This window comes from Ambystoma mexicanum, chromosome 1q, assembly GCF_040938575.1.
Source record: "Ambystoma mexicanum isolate Mex_15411 chromosome 1q, UKY_AmexF1_1, whole genome shotgun sequence".
NCBI classification, from domain to species: Eukaryota; Metazoa; Chordata; class Amphibia; order Caudata; family Ambystomatidae; genus Ambystoma; species Ambystoma mexicanum.
Genome location: NC_090922.1, coordinates 1,303,144,620 through 1,303,169,530, shown reverse-complemented (window position 1 = coordinate 1,303,169,530; position 24,911 = coordinate 1,303,144,620). Strand labels below are relative to the sequence as shown.

Here is a 24,911-nt window from a genome sequence, read left to right as displayed (position 1 = left end):
TTGCAGCAGAACTTTTACAGCGCCTTACCTGAATAGTCAAGCTTACCTGAACTCCCATCAATCCTCAATCCAGTGAAGTAAATGGGTTTCAACGCGCCCCTGCATCAGAAGCAGGATGGAGAGCTCATCCTTCCTGACCCTAAGGTGAGACTTCACGGGGAATCGTGGAAGGGTATCGTGAAGGGTTGGAAGAGAGTGGGAGGCTTGAGCATAACTCAGTCAGTAGGTAATAATCCCTTTTCACGCACAGGGGAATATTCCTGCGAGCCAGAGAAGCCAGAGTAGAGGGGCCCTTCCTGTCCATCTTCAGAGTGCTGCGCTTCACCATTGAAGAAGCACCAGCACTCGAAGCCAGACCTGCGCCTCCGTGGGAATCAGGTGAGCGTTACACCACTCCCCATTTTCATATTGCCTCAATGTAAATATCTGCACCGACTTTGGCAATTTGACTTTCTTGCTTGTAAGAGATTATTGGCTGTTTATTGGTTGTGCCACAAGGAGCCGTCAATGCCGAGATGGCACGATGATATAATGTTTAATATGAAAATACTGGGGAAAAAACATCTGGTCCACCACCGTCCCACATTGTGCCCATGTACATAGATGACGTTGCTTTCCTGGGTGAATACAGAACTGCAATGGTAGCTGTAAGCGTTCGCTCTTTCATTGACAATAGTCAACAACAATGTGCAGTACTCTTGCTGTTGTTGTAATATTGTTGTAATTTAACATAACTTTAAAGTAAGACTACTGGGCCAACGGGTTTGGTATTACTGTTGAAGGGATGTTTATTTTTGAAACACCAATAACAATTAAACCCGATCCATGCTTCTGGCAGACATAATTGTAATTGGTTATTTAAAACGCGCTTAATACCCAGAGGTTTCTAAGTGCAGACCCAGGGATCAAACCTGTGTTGCTCCGGCATCGTCTTGCTTCCAAGGCAAGTGCATTGTCCCTGAGCTATCGTCCCAAGACAAAGAGTTTTGTGTTGTACAAAACATGAAAATCTTTGCAATTAAAGGGTGCTACTGAAGCCATAATAACCACATGGCAGTTAATGATACTTCAGATTATAAAGCGTACAAATACCCAGTAAGTGAAGCAAACTCCCTAGGCCGCATTTTCTCTTTCGTCAATTCTCACGATTTTCTGCTCTCAAACCATCAGATGAAGACGATCTGTGTGACTTTGACAGCCCATGCATTACTCAACCTCAGCATAACATTTTCCGTTTTTCCAATAAGAGGTATCCAACCTTTTGTGATTCTCTTAGATCCTAGAAACAATGAATTCTGATGCTGTTTGTTGATGCCCAGGGATTCTTTACTATGTATTCTGGGATCAGGAAGAGAGGTGGGATACATGGCTCTTCATCAGTGTGGTCAGCTGCACAGGCCTCCATGTCAAACAATTGCAATTGACTGTAGTTGCTTACATCTGAGATAAAATCTATCGATCAATCTGTCTATTTATTTTATTTTATTAATTGGTTATTTATAAGGCGCTTATACAGCAAATGGTGTTTCAAAGCGCCACACGAACATAAGAAGGGGGGGCAGAGGAGAAAATAACAATAATGGTCCTAGTAGGCCTTGTGTCATTCGGATCGTGCAAGTGCAGTAACAAGAAGTGCACAGGGGAGTGTAGGCGGGAGGTGTAATGCATCTATTCTGGTCCGTATCGATGTAATGGTGGTTGACAGGCACGATGACCCAAAGGTTTCTCAGTGCACTTAAGATCATCAAAGATTCACAGAAATTTAGTAGAAGTATGAATACACTCTATGGTTGTTTATCAGAGAGGAAGGTTTTTACTTTTTTATGAAAGAGAAAGAATTGAGATTTCTTTAATGGAATGAGACAGACTATTCCACAACCTACCGCCTCAAAACAGTGCTAGATCTTCTGAAGGCTCTGACTTTGTGGACTCTGGATATTTGCAACTTCAGTTGCCTAGAGGATCTCAAAACTCTTCAGGTCACCCGCTGAACTAAACCTAAATTACTTAGGGTCGGTCCCTCGAATAATAGCACATGGGCAATGGGCTCGTCTTGGAAGCAAGACCATGCAGAGCAACAGAGATTCAAATCCCTGATCCGTGCTTAGAAACCGAACTCAGTTATGGTATTAGGCGTGTTATAAAAAAACTATTAAATACATTTAACCTCTATCCTGGCACTAACAGGAAGCCAGTGAAGTTGCTTTAAACTTGAGGATATATGTCCCCCCTGTGGCTCTTAGTAATTATATGAGTCACCGTGTTTTGAAGGACCTCAAGTCGCTGTATCTTTCATTTAGTTGAGCCAATGTAGGTACTATTGTAATAATCAACCTTAAAGCAAATAATTGCTTTAGCCTATGTGGCACAATAGTTTCCCACAATAAAAGCCTCTGTTGTCTAAGGACCATTAGATGATAATTAGTAGAACTAATAAAGGCCATATTATGGCCTGTAGCAGGAGAAGACATATGTATACATGGGATATATAGTGTGCAAAGATAGCTCAAACAACAGCGTGCTGCACAAAAAGGGTGATAAAACAGAAAAAAGTATAGGGAGAGCTGAAGATGCAAGAAGGAGTGCTATGAGCAGGTCAATAGCAATAAGGTGTCGCTTGAAGAACAGGGTCCTCTGACCCATCCTGGAGCCGGTGCTGCAGAGTCCGCCTGATGTGTACCGGTACGTTATTCCAGATTCGAATTGTGTAGCGGGGAGAAGGACTTCTTTTCTGGTTCTTTTCTCTTGAATCTCCTATTTTCTATTTTGGGAATCTTTTGACTAATGGAGCCTCCAGAGATGGTGAGCTTTTCTGCCAAGTAGGATGGAACTTTGTTTGTAGGTGATGCTGGAATGGAGGGCTAATTAGTGTATCTTTCTGAAGGTTGGGGTGATGGTGTTGCATGACATGATGGACGTCTTGATGGGACCAAGGAGAAGGTCAGGACTCGAGCCAGGAGAACGTTGTCCCCATTAGGGATTCTCCTTCATAGATTTGTGGCTGGTCATGAGAGCTGGACACCTGGTCCCCAACCCTTGCTTTAGCACTTGACCACAAATATTGTAGGATTCTATGCAATTCACTTTAACTCTTTGTTCGTTAAATTGTACATATGTGCAATGCAATGTACATATACAAAAAACAGCTGCATAGTATACCACCCTGTACCATCCTAATGGCGTAGTCCCACCCAATCATCCTCCATATCACATTCTGATGAAATATTGTTAAGGTTCATTTGTGTTGTGCCCTTTTTGAAACGTGTTTGTCCTTATGTACTGTGGTGATGATTTGGTGCACTAAAAATCTATCAACTATTATTATTAAGGTATTTATTATCAGGTCCCAGCGCCGAAAATCCTGCAGGAGCAGAGCGCAGCCCACCCAATCCTCCAATCCAGTCCTCCCAACAGTCAAATGTACAACTGCTCGATTGACCAGATCAGGGGAAAGGGGGAAATGGAGAAAATAACAAACGGTCAGGATTCCTCTGGTCTCCTTTAACTCCTGGAACACGGAATAACCTGCAAATAACACATATCTGGTTAACATCCAAAAATTACATCTACACTAAAATTATACATTTCCCATTCTTTAAACCACCAATTACCTGACTACCTCAGCTTTAAGCTTAGAGGCTTAATTGATACTTGTGAGTTCTAGTAATTAGTACACACTGCTGTACTGCTGTGCTCTTAGTATAGTGACTTCTTCTTCTCACCCTCAGAGAGAGATTACTCAAGGAACCAATTTAAATATGTATTCTAGTTTTTTGTTGTACTTGGGAATATTTCCTCTGCTCTCTTTACTGAGTTCAAATGCAGTCTTTAAATCCCTTCATAAATGTTCAAAAAATAACCTTTCTTAAACACTACTTAGTTCTAATTGCTATATTAACTTGCTTCTAAGAACTACAAAAAGATAATGGGCCTCATTACACGGAAGGCGGTGAGCCATGGCGCTATTAGCGCCATGGCTCATGCCGGTAAAATACCGGCACCGCCTTGGCGGAAAGGGGATTTACCGCCCCATTCCAAGGTTGGAGGGGCGGTAAATCCCCCTTCCGCCATTGCCCATCCCCATTCCCATTTCTGCCCCATAGGGCTCTATGGGAATGGGGAAGGCACTAATTACGGCACCGCAATTTTGCGGTGCCGTAATTAGCTACGAGGTCCCTTAGCGGGTTGGTTTTTAACGCCTGCAAAAAGCAGGCGTTAAAGCACCAACCCTCTAAGGGACCTCGTAGTAAGGCGGTAATGGTTAACGGTCACCGTTACCATTAACGGTGGCCGTTAACCATTACCGCCTTCCGTGTAATGAGGCCCAATGACTTTTTTATTGCTTCAAGTTGAGTTCAGTACACACTTCGCTTGTCTGCATAATTCCTCTTGCTGCATTGATAGCTTCTTTAAGTTACTGGTACACTATTAATCTTTGCTTTACTTATCTGTGTATTCTTTTCACTTTCATTCACTTCCTTATTAGATGACTGAATTTGCTCGCGCGCACGCGTACCTTTCAAAGACTCGCTACATGGAAAAATTGCCTCTGAAACTGCTTTTCAATTTGCTCGCGCGCACGCGTACCTTTCAAAGACACGCCGCAGAGAAAAAATGGCTCTGGAACTGCTTTTCCTTCACCGCGCATTCGGCTTGCTCAGCGCGACTTTTCCATCAGCTGGTTTTTCGCTCGTCGCATCGTCCGAAATTAATACTACGCCACACTGTTTATTGGATAAGCCCAACGCTGCCTCCTGAGCTACCAGCACGCAAATCATGCCGCTAGGTGCTTTCCTCATACTCTAGTAATTTCGCGACGCACAAAGGCACCGAAACGTTTTCCCATGCAAACCTTCATGCGCAACTTTAGCTGTTGATGTAATGCACGCGCGCTAAATAAACGCTGTACAATTAACCCTTTAACAATTACAAGTGCAAAACTACTTTTATCCTTTACTGGAAAGAATGTCTTTTAACTTCTCTTGAGTAGATAAATATCATTACTGTACATGAAGCTTGCAAACAGTTTCTTTAAAGTTTTAAAAACATTTCCATTTAGAACAAACTTTGATTTTCTCTCTCTGTCACTTATCTGAGATTATTCTCTGACTTTTCTTGAAGACTGTCTTTCAGAAGATGTTTTTTCTTTACTCTGGTTTCTTTGATTAACTCTGGAGCTCTTGAGCGCTGTGACCATTCCTAAGCTGATCTTGATGAAAGGCAGTTTAGAACCTCTCCAGAGGTTCCAAACAGCATCACAATAGTCACTGGCCAATCACTGCTGAACAGGAAGTCCTCCATCATGAGTTGGGACAATAGTTGCTGGCTGATAAGATGGTTACATTAAGGAAATGCCTTTTCAAAGTAAATAACCCTCCTTAACCACTACAACACTTATGGCAATTAATGATGCCTAACCTGACACCTCCTGTTTCTCAGGGACCTGACAGTACCCCCCCCAGGTAAAGCCCTGCCCCAGGGCCAGGTTTCTCGGGTCTACGTAAATTAAATCTCTTGAATAACATTGGTGAGTGTACATCTTCCTTAGCCACCCATGTTCTTTCCTCAGGTCCATACCCCTTCCAGTACATAAAATACTACAATTTCCCCCGAACCACCCTAGAATCCAGAATGTCCTGAACCTCATACTCCTCTCCAGAACCATCTACACTAACTGGACCCGGTACCTGAGTTAACCTGGTTCCTGAAATACAGGGTTTCAGGAGGTTGACATGAAATGTGGGATGTACTTTCAGACTAGATGGCAACTTTACCTTAATAGTGACTGGAGAAATAACTTTATCAATTTCAAATGGCCCCTAAAAGTGTGGACTAAATTTATCTTTACCCTTCAGAGCTATGTTCTTGCTGGAAAGCCAAACCATATCACCTGATTGATAAATTGGAGCTGCAAATTACGATCAGCAAATCTCTTATAATTTAACTTACTCCTCTGTAAAGCCTCTATTGCCTTTTTAACATTCTCAACCATGGCTCTCAATCTACCCTCAACATCGGGAACCTCCAATTCCTCCAAATTCACATCCTTAAGAAATCTGGGATGAAACCCCTGATTTAAATAAAATGGCGACATGGTAGTTGAAGTTTTTGCTGTATTATTATAACAAAACTCTGCCAACCAAATTAATTCCACCCAGCCTTATCAGTCTTCAGATAACATTGCAAATATTTTTCTAGCTCCTGGTTCACTCTCTCGGTTTGACCATTCGGCTCTGGATGAAAACTAGTAGTTAGACTAACTTCTATTTTCAACTCCTTACAGAATTCTTGCCAGAATTTGGACACAAACTGGGATCCCTATCTGAAATCACTTGTGTAGGGAGTCCATGTAATCACACCACATTTTGCATAAAACCTTGTGCTAAGTTAGTAGCTGTAGCTGAACCCTTGATAGGTACAACATGACTGGCCTTAGAAAGAACATCAACCACCACTAAAATTGTTGTGCAACCCTGATCAGGAGGCAAATCCACAATGTAATCTAAAGAGTTTGTGTGCCAAGGACGGGGAGGAATGGGTAAAGGTGTCAACAATCCTGCTGGTTTTTGATTTTCTGACTTCACTCGCGCACAGATTTCACACGTTCGGACATAATTCAAAGTATCCTTACGCATTCCTTCCCACCAATACTCTCTACATAAAGGTTCTAAGGTTTTTCTAAAACCTGGATGTCCAGCAAGGGAAGAATCATGACACTGTTTAAGAGCCTCTTCTTGCATACTTTTAGAAGGCAAAAATAATCTTGCATCCACAAATGGCAAACCATTCTTAATCACTTGTGCCGGATCCTTCCTTGCCCAATCATTCATTTGCTTTGCAGATAATACCTTCGACACTTGTTCGCTCAAACTCGCCACCTTTTGTATCTCTGCCACCACAAAGTTACTATCTTGAAGCAATGGCATTGGAGCTAAAGGATCTTCTTTGGAACTTCCGGGATGGCATCTGGACAAGGCACCCGCCTTACCATTTTGTCGCCCAGGTTTAAAGGTAATCACAAAGTCGTAATCTGCAAAGAAAAGAGACCATCTCAATTGACGTGGAGTTAAAGTTTTTGCTGAACGCAGAAAGGTTAAATTCCGATGATCTGTAAGAACAGTCACTTTATGTCGAGCTCCAAGCAAATAGTGTCTCCACTCTCCGAACGCTGCTTTAATTGCCAACAGTTCTCTGTCAGAGATGGTGTAATTTTTTTCGGTGCTTGAAAACTTCTTAGAAAAAAAATGCCACAGGATGCAATTGACCCGTACCTGGATGTCTTTGTGAAAGAACTGCTCCTAAAGCCAGATCTGAGGCATATGCTTCAACAAAGAATGGTTGCTCAAAGTCAGGATGTAACAGTATCGGACCAGATGTGAACTTGTTCTTCAAAAAACTAAATGCCTCTTCAGCTTCTCTTTCCCAACTAAATTTTACACCCTTCTTAAGCAATCGAGTTAAAGGTGTTCCACAGATGAAAAATCTTGACTAAATCGCTGGTAAAAGTTGGCAAATCCAATGAAACTCTGGACATCTTTCATGCAAGTAGGGGCTGGCCAGTCTAAAACCACCTTAATCTTACTAGAATCAATCTCCAAACCAGCCGGTGAAATTATGAAACCCAAAAATTCCACTCTAGTGGTGTGAAATTGACTCTTCTCCAATTTGGCGAATAAATGGTTCTCGCGCAGTCTCAATAGCACCTTTCTTACATGTTCCTGATGTAAACTTTCATTCCGTGAATAGATCAGAATGTCATTGATGTAAACTATTACCAAAACATCTAAGTATTCTCGCAACACTTCATTAATAAAATATTGGAACGCTGCCGGTGCATTACAAAGGCCAAAATGCATCACTTGATACTAGAATAATCCAAAACGTGTTCAAAAAGCCGTTTTCCACTTGTCACCTTCTCTGATTCTTACCAAGTGATACGCTCCACGGAGATCCAACTTAGTGAATACCTTAGCACCTTGAATAGCATCTAGCATGACTGAAATCAGCGGAAGCAGATAACGGTTCTTAATTGTTATCTTGTTGAGGGTCCTATAATCTATGCAGGTTCTCAAACTCTTGTCCTTCTCATGCATGAAGAACAATGGTGATGCCAATGGAGATTGTGAATGGCAGATAAAACCTTTCTTAAGGTTTTCCTGCAGATATGTCTTCAAATGTTCATTCTCCCTGTCAGTCAACGCATATATTCTGCCACAAGGAATTGGAGCTCCACCTCCATCTCTATTTTACAATCATATGGATGAAGTGGTGGTGATTCATTCGCCTCACGTTCACTGAAGACATCCGCAAACTCCTGATAGCATTCTGGCAGAATTCCAAACACTCCCCCAATCACATGCTCCTCTGCAATTCCTCCTGCCAAAAGCTCTCCCAGACACTCTTCTTCTGTAACATCATACTCCTCCCATGCCTTTTCACAATGTTCCGAACAAAAATCTGATCTAAATTCCGCCATCCTCCTAGCCTAATCAATTAAGGGATTATGCAAGGTCAACCAAGGCATACATAAAATAATTTGTAATTGGGGGGGATCAATTAATTCAAACATGATCTTCTCCCAATGCCCTTCTGCAATTTTCAACCCAAGAAGTTCTGTGGTTTGTGTTATGAGTCCCGGACTGAGCTGTGTCCCATCAACTGCTCTGACCTGTTCTGGAATCTCTTTAGCCACAACTGGTACCCCTAAATGGATAGCTAAATTCTTGTCCATGGAATTGGCAGTTGCCCCAGAATCTAAAACACAGGGACCCCCACATTTCAAACCTCCCTTCCAAAACCAGGATACATTTATAGTAATGTGCGGGACCGATGCTTGAATAGTGTTCACCACCACCTGACTTCTTCCAGAAGATGTGGAGATTCTTCGAGAGGTTCTGGGGCAATTCCCAACAAAGTGACCACTATCCCCACAATAAAGACAAAGATTTCTCCTACGTCTCTTCTCCTTTTCTTCTTTCGTTAGCGGAGGCCTAAACTGTCTTTCTCTCCCTGGAGCCTACACATCTCTTTGAACTGAATCTACTTTGGGTCGTTCACTTTGCAACCACAACCTACCCTCTGGAATTGATCTCCTGCGCTCCTGCCGCCTCTCAATAATCCTTGTGTCTAATTTCAACACTAATGTGATTAACTCTTCACAAGTGGCTGGTCTCTCTACAATTGTCATCAAAGCATCCTTTAATTCCCCACGCAAACCTCTGTAGAATAGAGAAGACCTTTTCCCCTCTGGCCAAGGACTTTCTAATACTAATGCTCGAAACAGGGTGGTATAAACTGATAACTCTTTACTGCCTTGTTTTAATTCCAATAACTCACAATCAACACTCTGAGTCAATGTACGTCTATCAAACATCTTACTAAACTCGATTTTGAATAACTCCGAATTCTCTAACTCTCTTGCTCCTCCAGTTACCAGAGGTCTGGACCAAGCTGCCACCTCACCAGACAAATATGAAATCAGAAAAGCCACCTTGGCTCTTTCATTAGGAAAGGACTCTGGTCTACATAAATAATGCAACTCACATTGCATTAGAAATTATTTAAACTTAAGTTGATTCCCGGAAAAACGCTCTGGTGGAGCCAATGGAGTTGTCACCACAGAAAATGCTGGCACGCCCCCTTCTCGCCTCTCCAGCCCTCTAACCTTTTCCACAGCAACCCCTTCTACTTCTGGAAATAACAATGGCGGTTCTCTTTCTGGATACCAACCTGATACACTTGGTTTACTAACCTCCACACCTTCCTTGCTCACCAAAAGACTTAACTCCTTAAGCCTATCTCTTAACTCTGTAGTCTCCTTCCTAGACTTTAACATCTCCTCCCTCATCTCAGATAGCATTTTAGCTAGGGAACCTAAAGATACCCCTGCTTCAGTCTCCATCTCTGCTCAGGCAGGTATTTTAACGTGGGCCTTTCATACTATCAGGTCCCAGCGCCGAAAATCCTGCAGGAGCAGACGACAGCCCACCCAATCCTCCAATCCAGTCCTCCCAACAGTCAAATGTACAACTGCTCGATTGACCAGATCAGGGGAAAGGGGGAAATGGAGAAAATAACAAACGGTCAGGATTCCTCTGGTCTCCTTTAACTCCTGGAACACGGAATAGCCTGCAAATAACACACCTCTGGTTACCATCCAAAATAAGTACATCTACACTAAAAATATAACTTTCCCATTCTTTAAACCACCAATTACTGGACTACCTCATCTTAGAGGCTTAATTGATACTTGTGAGTTCTTGAATTGCTGTGACTAATAATTAGTCCACACTGATGTACTGCTGTGCTCTTAGCATAGTGACTTCTTCTCACCCTCAGAGAGAGATTACTCAAGTGACCAATTTAAATATGTATTCTAGTTTTTTGTTGTACTTGGGAATATTTCCTCTGCTCTCTTTACTGAGTTCAAATGCAGTCTTTAAATCCCTTCATAAATGTTCAAAATATAACCTTTCTTAAGCACTACTTAGTTCTAATTGCTATATTACCTTGCTTCTAAGAACTACAAAATGATAATGACTTTTTTATTGCTTCAAGTTGAGTTCAGTACACACTTTGCTTGTCTGCATACTTCATCTTGCTGCATTGATAGCTAGCTTCTTTAAGTTGCTTGTACACTATTTATCTTTTCTTTACTTATCTGTGCATTCTTTTCACTTTCATTCACTTCCTTATTAGATGACTGAATTTGGTAGCACGCACGCGTACCTTTCAAAGACTCGCTGCATGGAAAAAATGCCTCTGAAACTGCTTTTCCATTTGCTCGCGTGCACACATACCTTTCAAAGACACGCCGCAAAGAAAAAATGTCTCTGGAAATGATTTTCCTTCACCGCGCAATCGGCTTGCTCAGCGCGACTTTTCCATCAGCTGATTTTTCGCTCGTCGCATCGTCCGAAATTAATACTACACCACACTGTTTTTTGGATACGCCCGACGCTGCCTCCTCAGCTACCGGCACGCAAGTCACGCCGCTAGGTGCTTTCCTCATACGCTAGTAATTTCACGACGGACGATGGCTCCGAAACGTTTTCCCATGCAAACCTTCATGCGCAACTGCAGCTGTTGATGTAATGCACGCGCGCTAATTAAACGCTGTACAATTAACCCTTCAACAATTACAAGTGCAAAACTACTTTTATCCTTTACTGTAAAGAATGTCTTTTAACTTCTCTTGAGTAGATAAATATCAACACTGTACATGAAGCTTGCAAACAGTGTCTTTAAAGTTTTAAAAACATTTTCATTTAGAACAAACTTTGATTTTCTCTCTCTGTCACTTATCTGAGATTATTCTCTGTCTCTTGTTGAAGACTGTCTTTCAGAAGATGTTTTTTCTTTTCTCTGGTTTCTTTGTTTAACTCTGGAGCTCTTGAGCGCTGTGACCATTCCTAAGCTGATCTTGATGAAAGGCAGTTTAGAACCTCTCCAGAGGTTCCAAACAGCATCACAATATTCACTGGCCAATCACTGCTGAACAGGAAGTTCTCCATCATGAGTTGGGCCAATAGTTGCTGGCTGATAAGATGGTTAGATTAAAGAAATGCCTTTTCAAAGTAAATGACCCTCCTTAACCACTACAACACTTATGGCAATTAATGATGCCTAACCTGACACCTCCTGTTGCTCAGGGACCTGACATTTATTGAGTACAAACATATCTATGGGAAGCAACAGCGCGCTATACAACTCATAGGGGGTGTACATGGTGAAAAGCAGATTGCAAGGGATCAATACAATGGTATCGAGATCTGACAGTGGGAAATGGAGGGTGTACAATTAGGCAGCAAGGGATCTACAACCAACCAACAAAGGAAACTTGGGGGGAGCAGATCGCCAGTCTCAGGTTAGGTGGGGAGTGGAGGGGTTTTGTGGGCATAGATGTTGAGGCTCCATGCCTTGAACAGGAAGATCCTGAGTTCCTTCCTGGAATGTAGAAGTGACGGGACAAGTCTGATGTTGGCGGGGAGGAGGTTCCTGAGTCCGGGTCATGAACAGAGAAGGCCTGTCTTCTGGCTCTTTACTCCCTGCACTGACGGAGTTCAAGTCTGCACATGTCTTTACTTCTGGTGGACAGCCGCCTCCAGAGATGCTGAGCTTCTCAGTGGGGTAGCTTGGCGATTTGAGGGGATGGCCGTGTAGATAATAAGGCAACATATGCTTGCAGTGGTAGCGAGTGCAATTCACTGAGGGTCGAGGGAATGTGGTGGAATTTGCACTGTTCTTTGATGAGGCACACTGCTGTATGTAGGACACATCTCAGGAGTGCCATGGTGGTCACCAGGAGGCCTTCCAGGTGGGCATTACCACCATTCAGGTGGGAGAGGACAGAGGCTTGGACAGCAAAGTAAATCTTTTCATTGTTGCGTGAAAAAGTCCATTTCCCAGAGACTTGGGTGGCTTGGTGCATGCAGTTCGAGTGAATTGTTTTCCTAGTGTTGCTTTTTCTTTTTATATAGTTTATTTTTATTTTTTTATTTTTTTGCATATATAGATGTATTCCATATGACTTGCTTTTAACTGAACCTTGCAGTGGATGAAAAAAGTAATACAATCTGCAACATATCATACAAGTTTAAACCAATCTTGGGACCTAATGTTGTAAGCATCTTACAATTCACGCCACGTACACCACTGGGAGAGTGAACACGGATGTATGCAATGTGATGATGACGTATGTGTTTATTGATTAAGCTCTATTCATGTTGACACTGGTTTTCTTGTAGATCAGAGCTTCGAAACCAAGGCTCAGAATACATCATCGCAAGCCAATCACCATCATCAATGACCAGGTAAGAAGGGCGGCCATTTTGCTAAGCAAATGGCTTCGCTTAAACTTTCTAAAGCTAGAGTTGGCATCCAAATCATATGATCACACATGCCCAATATGTGATTGTTAAAGCCAAACACAGGACTATCTAGGCTGCTCGTGTTGAAGTGCCTGCAGGTGCTAGTTACATCCTCCTTCTCCTGCTTTCAGGAATCACCAGTAAAGAGCCCGCACCCGCCCTCTTTTATGGGGCAGGCTCTTCACAGAATATTCTCCTCAGCAGACGCTGCCTGCCGATTCCAGTAGAGCAAGGTTGCCCAACTCCGTAACTCCAGGCCTCGAGGGCCGGAATCCTAACGGGTTTTCAGGATATCCATCATTATTATTCATGAGAAAAATTGTGCATACACTTAGAATCATTATTTGCAAATTTAACTTATTAATATTGATGAAGATTATCCTGAAAATCTGAAATGTTTACGGCCCTCGAGGCCTGGAATTGGACCAAACTTACTTTGAGATACTCAGGAACGTGTCTGCAAGTGTTGCAGAGAACATTAATTTTCACTCCACCGCGCAGTTCAAGGAAAATAAAGGATAATTACTTAGAATGCCCTCAGAAATAGTTTTCTTGGGGGGATGTCCCAGGTATATGATGGCTCAGAATGTTGCATAGAAAACGCGCACACTCATGACGCGGCCAGCAAAATAAACATGATTATCAGGTTTGAGGGTCTGAAGGTAGAGTCTCCCCATTCCTCTGGAAATCCAAAGGAACAGAAAACCCACGCACCCAGACACCAGCAAAGCAGAATTCTTGAATTGGGTAAAAAACACAAAGAGCCTTTTTCTGAATTGTGTATCTGTATCTGTGACACAGAAATTAATCCCCGGATTTCTTGATTAGGAATTTGAAAAAACTCCATGTATATAAATTTAGATTTTACAGCATTATCGAAGAACAGCGTTAACATTTTTTATTGATGTTCATTCATAATAAGTCTAACAAGCATTTGCAAATCCAACAGTTTTGTCCTTTGTGTAGACATGAGACAAATATGCCTTTGTCAGGTAGTACAATAATGGCACCACCTGACCATTCAATGGCAACATTTGGAACATGGTTTGGGTACCAGTGCATATGATAGCAATGGCTGGCAAATATCTATCTAATGTCTATTCACAAGCCAAGAATGTTGATTTTTCAGTACTTGTTTTTAATATAATGTAGGTTAAAGGAACAGATATATATCAAGTGGCTGAAGGCACACCTAGTTAAGACATTTCTATTACACCAGAAGAGCCTTTGCAGATGCAATTAAGCCACTAACTCTCAGCAGACTGCTTAAATATGACACTGGCAGGCTAAGGCCTGATGTGACTGCTTGATAGAGCTAACTCAAACAGATTGCAGGAGGATTTGTCTTCGGAGGATAGCTCAGGAGCAACGTGCTCGCCTTTGAAGCAAGGGGATGCAGAGCAACACAGGTTCGACCCCCGGGTCCACGCTTAGAAACCTCTGGATATTAAGCGTGTTATAAATAGCCAATCATTATCATTTCTTTTGGTAGAGATGGGGAAATTAGTGGGTGTGAATGGCCATAAGGATTGGCATTGCCATGGGCAGTCAATGGGTGGATAAATAACCAAACAACAACCACAACCGTGTGTCCCTTCTCATGTGTAATTCCCCTATTAACTGTGCTCCAATGCAAAGGTTTTGGCTTGCAGGCGGTGCTTAAGAGCTACCTAATGGCCAAAACTAAAATACAGCAATTTCCCTAACATGCTAAACTCTATTATGTACTTCAATAGCATAGTCTTGTATGAGCAGCACAATTGTAACGGGCTCTACGGACTGTGCTTTAATGTATGTATTTATTTATTTATTTACTTACTTTGCACAAGATTCACTTTTCACAGTGCCATTCACTGATCACCCTCGATGGAGTGGCTCTCACACTTTGTCAAATATTCAGTGATCATGCAGGTGTGTGCACCAAGAAAAAAGGAAAATAGAATGAACTGTAAATGTAATTACGCAAGCACTACGACATTCAGGATATTTACTGTTCATTCAATGTTTACATCTACAGAAAATATGCCAAAACCTTTCCATCTGCTCTGCGCGTGTTGTATTTATTGCTCAGTAAAGAAAGAGGGCGGAATCGCACCAAACCATTCCTCACAATCCAGAGCCGCTTCTTGCAGCTAGCACCAGAGGACATTTATTGAACAACTGCCATAGGTGCAAACATCAGAGTCTGAACCTTTCCTTTATTTAAATGGACTCGAACAAAGAATATACACTCTGGGTTGGGTTGAATAATACAATCAATACCATGTTTTACTAATGCGCTTTGTGCCATCTTTTTGATTCTTCCTGTATGGTTGAGGGCAGGTTCCCATTTCTTGGGGCCATCAGATATATCTGGGGGTGGTTGTTGGGGTGCTGCAAATCATCCGTTCGGTTTTGGTTGGGTTAAAACTGAGTTGGTTTATTGTCATCCATGAGTCGGTTTGTTTGAGGTTGAGTTACCAGTGAGTGTATAGATGCTTTGGGTAACATCTAGATAGTTGAAACATGCCAGGCCTGAGTTGTTGATGAGTTCAGAGGAGGGAGGCCTGTAAATGTTGAACAGTAGGTGTGAAAGACTGAATCTTTGGGGTACTCTGCATGTGATGGGGTGGGAGCGTAACCTTGCGTGACCTCTCAGCCCTGTCAGTATGGAATAAAACCATCCAGCATAGCACAGTTCCCCAGAGTCAGAGGAGGCAAAGGGCCTGATTCACAGAAGCTCTTTATAATGGCGAAACCCCAATGGAAAACACTCTGTGAATCAGGTCCTAAATGTTTTAATCAGGCTTTCATGGCTGATAGTGTAAAATGCAGCAGTTAGGTCCAGTAGGATGCGCACAGTTATTGAGATTGTGTGTGTGCTTTGTTTTTGAGAGTGTCCCAAATGAAGGAGAGTGTCCACCTCGGTCCCTCCATTGGCTTGAATCTGTGTTGGGATTTGTGTAGAAGGCTCTCGGTTTTAATCTGATCCCAGAGTTGGTGACAGAGGAATTTCTCCAGGAGTTTAGTTGTGAACAGTATTTTGGAGAAGGTGCAACAGCTTGCTGGGTCATTCTGTTCGTCTGTCTGTATTTTGAGTGGAGCAATAATGAAGTTGGGTTCAACGCTGATGCCTTGTTCAATGGAACATTTGATAGCAGATTGAAAAATAGGAGCGAGTCAGGATTATTGGGTTATGGCTTTTTAGATGTTGTGGGGGGCATGAGTCTTCAAGTGTTCCTGCTGGATTACAGGCATACATTTATATTTGCACCCAGGGAAGGGCGATCAGGTGGTTGGAACAGCGGGTAGAATACACATTCTGTGCTCGCTGTATACAGCCACCCGTGTCCTCGGATAACAATCCCACTAAAGCCATCAAACAAAATTTGGAAGTCCTTCTTAAAAAGGCCAAAGAACTTTAATGGATTAATGAACATACCTAAAGACTCTTGAACAACCACCATCCCAGAATGCCAAATTTGTACACATTACCAAAGATACACAAAGATTTACAACAACCTCCAGGTAGACCAATAGTAGCTGGGATGAACAGTATTCTCCAACGCCTAGGAATCTATGTTGATTTTTTCCTTCAACCACTAATTCAATGCACAGAGACACACATTTGCGATACAACACACTTTTTGCAAATATTGAAATCAACAACTTTTCACCAAGACTATCTTCTATTCACTATAGATGTGAAAAGTTTGTACACTTCTATACCTCATGAGCTAGGAATAGAAGCAGTGGAATGGATACTTTTAGAAGCACCGGAGATTGGAGCGAGGAAAGAATTTGTCTTTACACTACTTCAATTTATAGCGGAAAACTCTTATTTCCAATACAAAGATCACAACTTCCTACAGATTTCCGGCAATTCTATGGGGGCCACGATGGCCCCAATATACACTAATTGCTTTATGCATAAATACAAAATAGATCATGTGTTGCGCAAACCAGAATGGAAAAAGAACACCCATCTTTGGGTGCGATACATAGATGACATTTTCGGAATCTGGTCAGAAACGGAGGCAGAATTCGATAACTTAATAACATTGATAGTAGGATCCAATTCACCAGAGAGGTTTCTAAAACAGAGATTAATTTCTTAGATGTGAAAGTGAGAACAAGCTAGGAGGGTTACAACACCAATTTATTTTGCAAAGCCACGGATAGGAACAATTTTCTACATCGTTTAAGTTTTAACCAACCAAGCTTGATCCGTAATTTACCTTTCAGTCAGTTACTGCGAGTGAAGAGAATTGTCAGTGACCCCAATGACTATATACAACAACAAACAGAGATGGGAAACAAATTCCTGGCTCGAGGTTACAGAAGAGAGGAGATAGAATCTACAACACAGAGGATCAATACAATAGACCGGGAAACATTCCTTGCGGTCAAAACTAAAGGCACAGAGGAATTGAAATCACCAGTGTATGTATCTAAGTTCTCAGTACAGAGCGTTAGAACCAAGAACACTATCGAAAAACAATGGGGAATTTTCAAAGATGATATAAGAGTACAACATATTTTCCAGGAACTTCCGATTTTTGCCTTCGACAGAATCCGTAATTTACAAGACAAATTCCGGGAATACTCATAACCACGGAAAGAATAAATCTACAATGGACCGACAAACTGCAAATAAAAACACTAAGTGACCTTTTCACTGAAGGCACATTCCTGTCACCGCAACAGGCTCGGGACAACGGAAGCAACAACGCCCTAGACATGTTGATCTATTTTAGGCTACGTCATGCCCTCCAAATGAGCCTTGCCACTTTCCAACAACAACCACCCACATGGCAGCTTCTCCACGGGGTGATACAATCTCAAGGTGAAGGACGACTGGTCTCCAAAATCTGCAAGTCAACAATGTGACCTACTGCCAAGATGTGGAAACATGCTTCATAAAGACACTACCTCAGCATGCCCGCCCCCCGGACATCTGGGGACCCTACATATCATATCTGATATCCACTGCAGACACATCCTCTTCACAGACTTCGTTCCCAGTTTAAAATCAGCGCTCTCCTCCACATTGAGAAGAGACCAGTGAGAATAAGTGATCCTGGTTGTCGGCCAGACTTTTTGCCTTAGATTTAGCTACAGAGAAGAGGAGGGGTGGGGAGAGAGAGGTGGGTGTTTTTGGGAATTTCACTGTGGCCGGTGCATGGCCTGTTTGTTATTTCATGTAAAAACCAATAAATAAAGTTTCAAAAAAAAAAGTACGAGACGAATTGGTAAGGACCAGACCTCCAACTAAGGAACCATTAACACAACGCATAGAGACATTCCCCTGCTTACATTGTACTAATTGCACCTTTGTAATGAAAGGTGACACCATCTACCATCCACGTACAGGCAAAAAAAATCATGCATAAGACCTTTGGCACATGTGACAGCTATGAAATCAAATGTCCCTGCGGGCAATACTATGTAGGCAAGTCAACATGACCAGCAAAAATACGCTGGAATGAACACCGTTCATGCATTAGGAATGGCAATCTTAATTAAGCAGTAGCACGCCACTGGATAAATAAGGGACATAACCTGGCACAGATCAGGTTTCAAATTCTGGAAGTAGTTTCGAAAAACAATCCACATGAAGATATTGATTTAAGATTGGACAGAAGGGAAACATTCTGGATAGACGAATTGGGATCTTTGACCCCGAACGGATTGAATAAAGAGATCAACTTCCATTGTTATATTTAAATTGTTTAGACATTGCTTTGACTCATTGACATTGGGGTTTGAACTATGAATGCACTAACAAAAGATTCAGTTTCGAGGTGTGCATATCATAGATTTAACATCATGTAAAAATCACGACGCAACACTAATGTATTTTAATTTGTATTTCGAAAAAAACATCGTAATATGTAGGATTCACAATACCGGTACAAATGGTTGCACTGTCTTTGTAATTGATGGGACTTACATGCAATGAATAATCACTATATACACATATTTACGTCTTAACAAATGAGATGCAACATACATTACTTTTTGTAGTGAATAACCAGGTGGTCCCATCCCGAGCACCTTACGGTGGGCGTTTGGGACGCAAGGTGCCGTTTTCCACGAAATCTCTGCCACGCTTGGTGATTGCTTCATAGAAATGCACAGCAACATTTGAAAACTGTGATTGACATTACTCTTGGCGTTCTGGGTGTCATGGAGACCGTGCTCGCGGCGGGCCTCTTTTTCCAATCGGGCCTCGGGGTCTCCATGGCAACCAGCAACATTCATTACTTATCGAAAAGGCTCATAGGGCAACTACACAATATTAGTGCAATATAGAAATGCATAGATGCAATCCCTGTGTAATATCCCTGTGTAATCGCCTGTAACGATAGGAACTTCTAACGATGTACGCGCATTAACAGCACGTAAAGTAGTCCACAAAATAGTCTTGTTTCCTAGGGAACGGCTCCAAAAAGGAACTCTGGGCGTGTTCACGGCACTCTACACTGTGGACGCCAGCAGGTAAGCAAGGGAGAACACATATTAAACAAACTCTAGTGACATAGCTTAGTGACAGAATTAACCCTGAATATGTATTCACATTAGTTTCTGTGGCCTTTCCGGCGGCACACACGCTGGGATTTGGACTGCTAAGTTGATACACGCCGTTTGGCAGATACATGAAAACGTTAAAGTTGTATCCACATCCATAAGATTGCTAATAGCACCATGGTCCATGCCGGTAACTTACCGACTCCGCCATGGAATTACCATCCCATTACAAGGTTAGCGGGGTGGTAATTCCCCCTTCCTCCATGGCCCTTCCCCATTCCCATTTTTGCCCCATAGGGCTCAATGGGAATGGGGAAGGCGCTAAGTACGGTACCGCAAATTGCGGTACCGTACTTAGCACCAAGGTCCCTTTGCGGATCCCTACTTTAACGGCTGGTGCAGACCAGCCGTTAAAGTCGGGTCCCGCAAAGGGACCTCGTAATCAGGTGCTAATGGGTTAACGGCACTGCAGCCTTTTACGGCGCCGTTAACCCATTAGCGCCAGGGTCGTAATGAGGCCCTAAGTGTTTTCACACAAAAACAAGCATGAGTACCTTTGTGGATTTTGCAATTGACTTATTCTCCTTAAATCTTTTTTGATTGCATGTGCGGATGTCATTATGAAACACGGAACGTATGGTATGTGCTTTATGTTACTATTTTAAATATTATTAATTGATATTAACATTAAATTGTGGACATTAAGGTTCGCCCTGATGAAGGAGATATTCTCTGAAATGCATTGACATAGAAACCTTTAATTGGGGATATGTTGATGTCTGTCAGTCTCACTAAGAAGTGATTAGTGAATACAACTCAATACAATAAGATGAAAAATTACGACTTTGATTTGTTTTTCCCAATGAACAGTGCAAAATATATCAGATCTTTAATTAAAAGGAACATTCTCTTTGAAACCCTTTTTAGGGTACCGATAGAGAGCGACTGAATAGCTCGGTTTTATTACCCAGCTTCCTGCTCCACTCCGTCCCCGGGTGGTACCATCTATTTTTATGTTGGGAGGCAACAGGGAGAGGGTCTTTGTTGCCTGCCCTACCGCCAATCCCACTAAGCAATCTATACTCCTCCCCCACCCTGCCTTCCCACTTACCTGTTGGACTGGAGCTCTGTGCTCTGGACCTGATGCCCCTCCCGTTCCCGCCGCTACAAAAGAAATGGAAAAGGGACTTAGTACCTTTTCCCTATGGTGGCAGCCATCTTGTTTCTTTTTTTACCTCAGGAGATTGGCGTTGCTTGCACAACCAATCTCCTGAGGAAAAAAATAAACACTTTTCACCCCAGATAAACCCCAGGGTGCAAATGGCTTTCACGCCCGCTGTGGGGGGCAGACATGGCCAGTAATGGCCCTCATCGAGGCCCTCGCTTGATATGAGATCCGCAATATTCATTTTACTCTCATGGTCTGCTTAAATTCCTATATATTCCTATATTCTGAGCCTTTCATGGAAGTCATCTCGCTATATCGTTTGGTGCTACTTTCATCATTGGATGTAGGGCTGTTGTGCGTTTCTTGTTCTGAGTGGTCTTGGATCTGGATGTTCTTGCTGAAAGGTGCTGAGGTGGAGCCACATAGTTGTGGGGAGGGTCCCTAGATTTATTGCAGGCTGAAGATTCTGATTTCCTTTGATCATTTGGAACAGTTCCTGCTGGCGCCATAGTGCATGCTCTCTGTGGTGAGAACAAGCAAGATGCTTTCTTTGCTTTTGTTTGTGCTGTTGATACAGAGTTGTCTGCAGTCCTTGTTGATTTGCTCAAGCCCTTTCTTTTCGTTGTGAGCTAGTTGAGTCTGATTGTGGGCCATTTAGCGCCTTATTTCTTTGGTGAGTATTTCAAAGACTTTATTTGGAGCCAGTACATCAAGCATTGGCAATACCCATAAGTGAATGTTGTGGAGTCCTTCTTGCGTTATGTGTTTCTAGTTTAGTTTGTTAGGGAGCACTTAGGGAGCAAACCTTTTTGAAGTGATGCAGCTTGAGTGAAAATGTTGAACGTGGTGGCAAGGTGGTCACCCTGCGGGTGAGACAGTGGGGATATTTTTGTTCCTGAAAACTGGATGTATGTGTGGGTCCTTCCACAGATTTTATGAGGTTTAGTGCACCCATGTTTACAGAAAGAGGTTTTCTGCAGTTTTTTACTTTTTTTGCAACTAAAGGATGAAATCTCTCAATATGGTGAGTTGTTGGTGGTCTACCAATTGTAATTGTAATAGGTTATTTATGACGCGCTTAATGCCCAGAGGTTTCTAAGCGCAAACCTGGGGATCGGCCCTGCGCTGCTCCACGTCGTCTTGCTTCCAAGGCGACCGCGTTGCCCCTGAACGATCCTCCCGAGACTAGCAAGAGATTAGCAACTGCATCTGCCAGGTTGTCCCAGAAGTAGGTGTTTCACAAAGAGAGGCCTATAATTGATGTCTGCGGTGTCCAGTGATAACAGCAGTCAAATAAACACTGTATAAACAGTGCTTGAAAAATATCATGAACCATTTTTTATCGACGCCCTTTTTCGCAACAACACAATTGCTTAAATCGTCACCTTTGACGCTGTTTCTTTTAGAACCAAATGCCATGCTCTCGGAAGTTGTCCTTTTAAAAATTTTCCGGTTTTCACATATGATGTTAGATGGAAGGACCAAGTGAGCAATGATTTGGGGAGAGTTTCAGACACCCCTTTTTAAAACAAGGTATTTGATTCCCTGGCGGTTTGGAGTCATGGGGGTGGAGAGTGCAAAGGCAGAGAATGAAGAAGACGAGCGACCCATAGAATCCCCGTGCAAAATAGGTAGAATGGTAACCTCCGGCAGAGAGACTAAAAGAAGAAGCACCCTCGAACGGTGTACGCGTTTCTCCGATTTTCCAATCGCACGATTTTACTTTGCTAATTAGGACTGGACAGCGCCATGGAGAAACAACAGTGAGAAGGGCCAGAGGTCAATATTTGGGCAACAGTGGTATTTCCCCTTTCATGCCTTATATGGGAGAACAATCTAAAAACGATCTTTTTTTTACTAGAATAATACTTAAAACGGTTTTGTAGCACCGATAATATCACACGCAACCAATGTGCGTGAGGTTGCAGCAGAGCAGGAGGGGTGATACGTGTTCCTGGATGGCTTTGGATTGCCTCTTCCTTAATCTACCCTCTTCCTCTCTCTGCCCGCTCCAGCTTCTCTAGAACACGGCTGCAAGAGTTATCCTTGGCCTCAAGCCCATGGACCGTATCTCTCCAGCCATAAAATCACTCCACTGGCTCCCAGTTGCTGCAAGTATCAAGTTCAAATCCCTCTGCATCATCCATAAGTCTGTCTCGGGACGGGGACCATGCTATCTACATACTCTCCCTCCAGGTCTTTACCTTCCTCCAGCTCCAGCTCTCTGTATGTCAAGCCCTTCTCCAAGGAGCGAGCTGGAGGCTGATCTCTTTCCTCTGCAGGCTCCCTCTTCTGGAACAGCCTCCCCCTCCCTCTCCGTCTTGTGCAGGATCTCCCCAAATGCCAGAAGAGCCTCAAGACCTTCCTCTTCACCTCCTCCTACCCTCTCCCCCTCCACTGCTAACCCACTCATTCGCTGAGATGGTGGAGTGTAAAGACTGCAGGGGCGTTATCTGTACTCCTGCCCTCTATATGGAAGAGTAGAAGCACATAGCGTCCCAGCCAAGATTCTCTATAAGGTAGCTATGGATGAGCAATCACGGCTTAAGCTCTCAGGAGGTGATGCGGGCTGGTTCGTAAGTACAGTGTAGTCCCCAAGCACCCACAAAGGAATGTCCACACACCATGTTTGTGAACACACAGTTCTTTATATAAATAAGACTTTTATTATGTACACATACAATAACACACTTTGTGCTCAGGCAATTCTATAATGATAAATATAAAACAGTCTCTATGTGGTACCACGATTACTTCTTAGATTCTATTAAAATGCATCAACTGTAGACAGTTTCAAATGACATACAAATCAATTAATAATGTGAACCAACAATAGACTTGAGGAGGAAAACAAGCTGGTTAGACAATTGGTAGAGAACTGGCCCTGTTTACCTAGACACAGTTCTATGTGAGGATCCCCCCACCTGGGCAACCTGTAAATAAAATATGTATTGACAAGCCCAGTCCATATATTGCTTAGCAGAGTCTTATTTCCTTCTACAAATGTTCTACTATCCCAATGTACCTGGTTTAGTAGAATTCGACAAAGGGTCGTCGACGATCCTTCTTGAGTGAACTCCCTTTAAGGCAGGAGTCACGGATCATTAGGATTCCATGAAGGAAAGGGTGAACAAAGGCGTTGAGGCAGCAGCTTTGGTCCTGGCGGTGCTCGTCGACTATCGGTCGTGGACGTCCTGTGAAGATAAGGCTTGCAGTGCACCTTGATGATGATAGTTTGTTGCAGCAAATAGTCAATGAAGAACGTGGGCCCAGCAAGGGTGTCGGGTCATCAGCGTTTGGTGTTGGCGATTGGGACTCGACCACAGCTGGCTTTTGGATCTTTGTCGGTGTCTTTGAGGACTTCAGGTGGCAGGAAACCCACCAGCGGATTCTCCTCGGTTCGTCGGTGACCTTGACTTTCTACGGCGGGACAAAGCAGTCGACGATGATGAGCAAAGGAGTACCTGATTCAAATGTCTTAGGCAATGGAGCGTTGCGGCTCCGGTCAGCAATGATGGTCGTTAATGGCAATGGACTTCAATGTCCTGGCGCTTCGCTTCAGATTCCTCGGCGGTCCCCGTCTCCGGTTGGCAGCCTTTCGATGACTAACTTCCAGGGAGCCTTGGTGAAGGTTAGCTGGTGCATGATGGTCCCTCGTAGCTCGGGAAGAGATCTCCTAGTAAGGTCCTCTCTGGGATCAGTTCTTGGAGACACGGCAGCTTTCAGATTGCGACGAAGGAAAGCAGCAGCAAAGCCTTCTTCTTCCAGCTGAGCTTCAAGGTAAGCATCAAGTTTCGACTTCAGCTTCTGAATGATTTCTATCAGTGAGAGGTCCCCAGATATACTGTTTGGTCTCTCATTTACACTGCTGGGTCAAACTCAGGCAACCAATCATTCAGAAGGGCATTCAGGTAGGCAGGCAGCCAATCAGACTCAAAGTGCATTCAGGCCATTCTTCTCCATCCAGACACTCACAACAAGGAATGTGGATTGGGACAAGCACCCAGCCATATAGCACTTCACACTGCATTCATACCAGGTTTGGGTAGGGCTGTCTCAGTCTTTGTGTCACATACCAGAAACCAGACACCCATAACAGGAAATGTATATTGGTCACACACTCCATTCACCTAGGTCCGACCCCAAGGGTGTACCCACAACATACATTCACTGGAAAGGCTCCAGCCAGTCTGGCCTGGACTTCCCCAAAATACCATATATGGAACTTCCACCCAACAGCCAGTCAGGGGAAGGGATAGAGTCAGGGCTTCCCAGGACTTTGGAAAAACAAGGTACCAGGCAAAAGAAAGCAAGAGGCCACAGGGGGCATCTGGTCTCCTATCAGGAATCAACTGATTCCAGTG

General features: G+C 43.1%; 1 protein-coding gene across 1 annotated transcript in view; it reads left to right on the top strand.

Moving 5' to 3' along the window:
• LOC138546556 (dynein light chain Tctex-type 5-like) overlaps positions 1–24,911 on the top strand; it is a 206,665-nt gene that overhangs the window by 86,118 nt on the left and 95,636 nt on the right. The window contains exon 3 of the mRNA XM_069642148.1: positions 12,747–12,812. Coding sequence (XP_069498249.1) covers positions 12,747–12,812 — 66 coding nt within the window. The remainder of the gene's footprint in view (positions 1–12,746; positions 12,813–24,911) is intronic.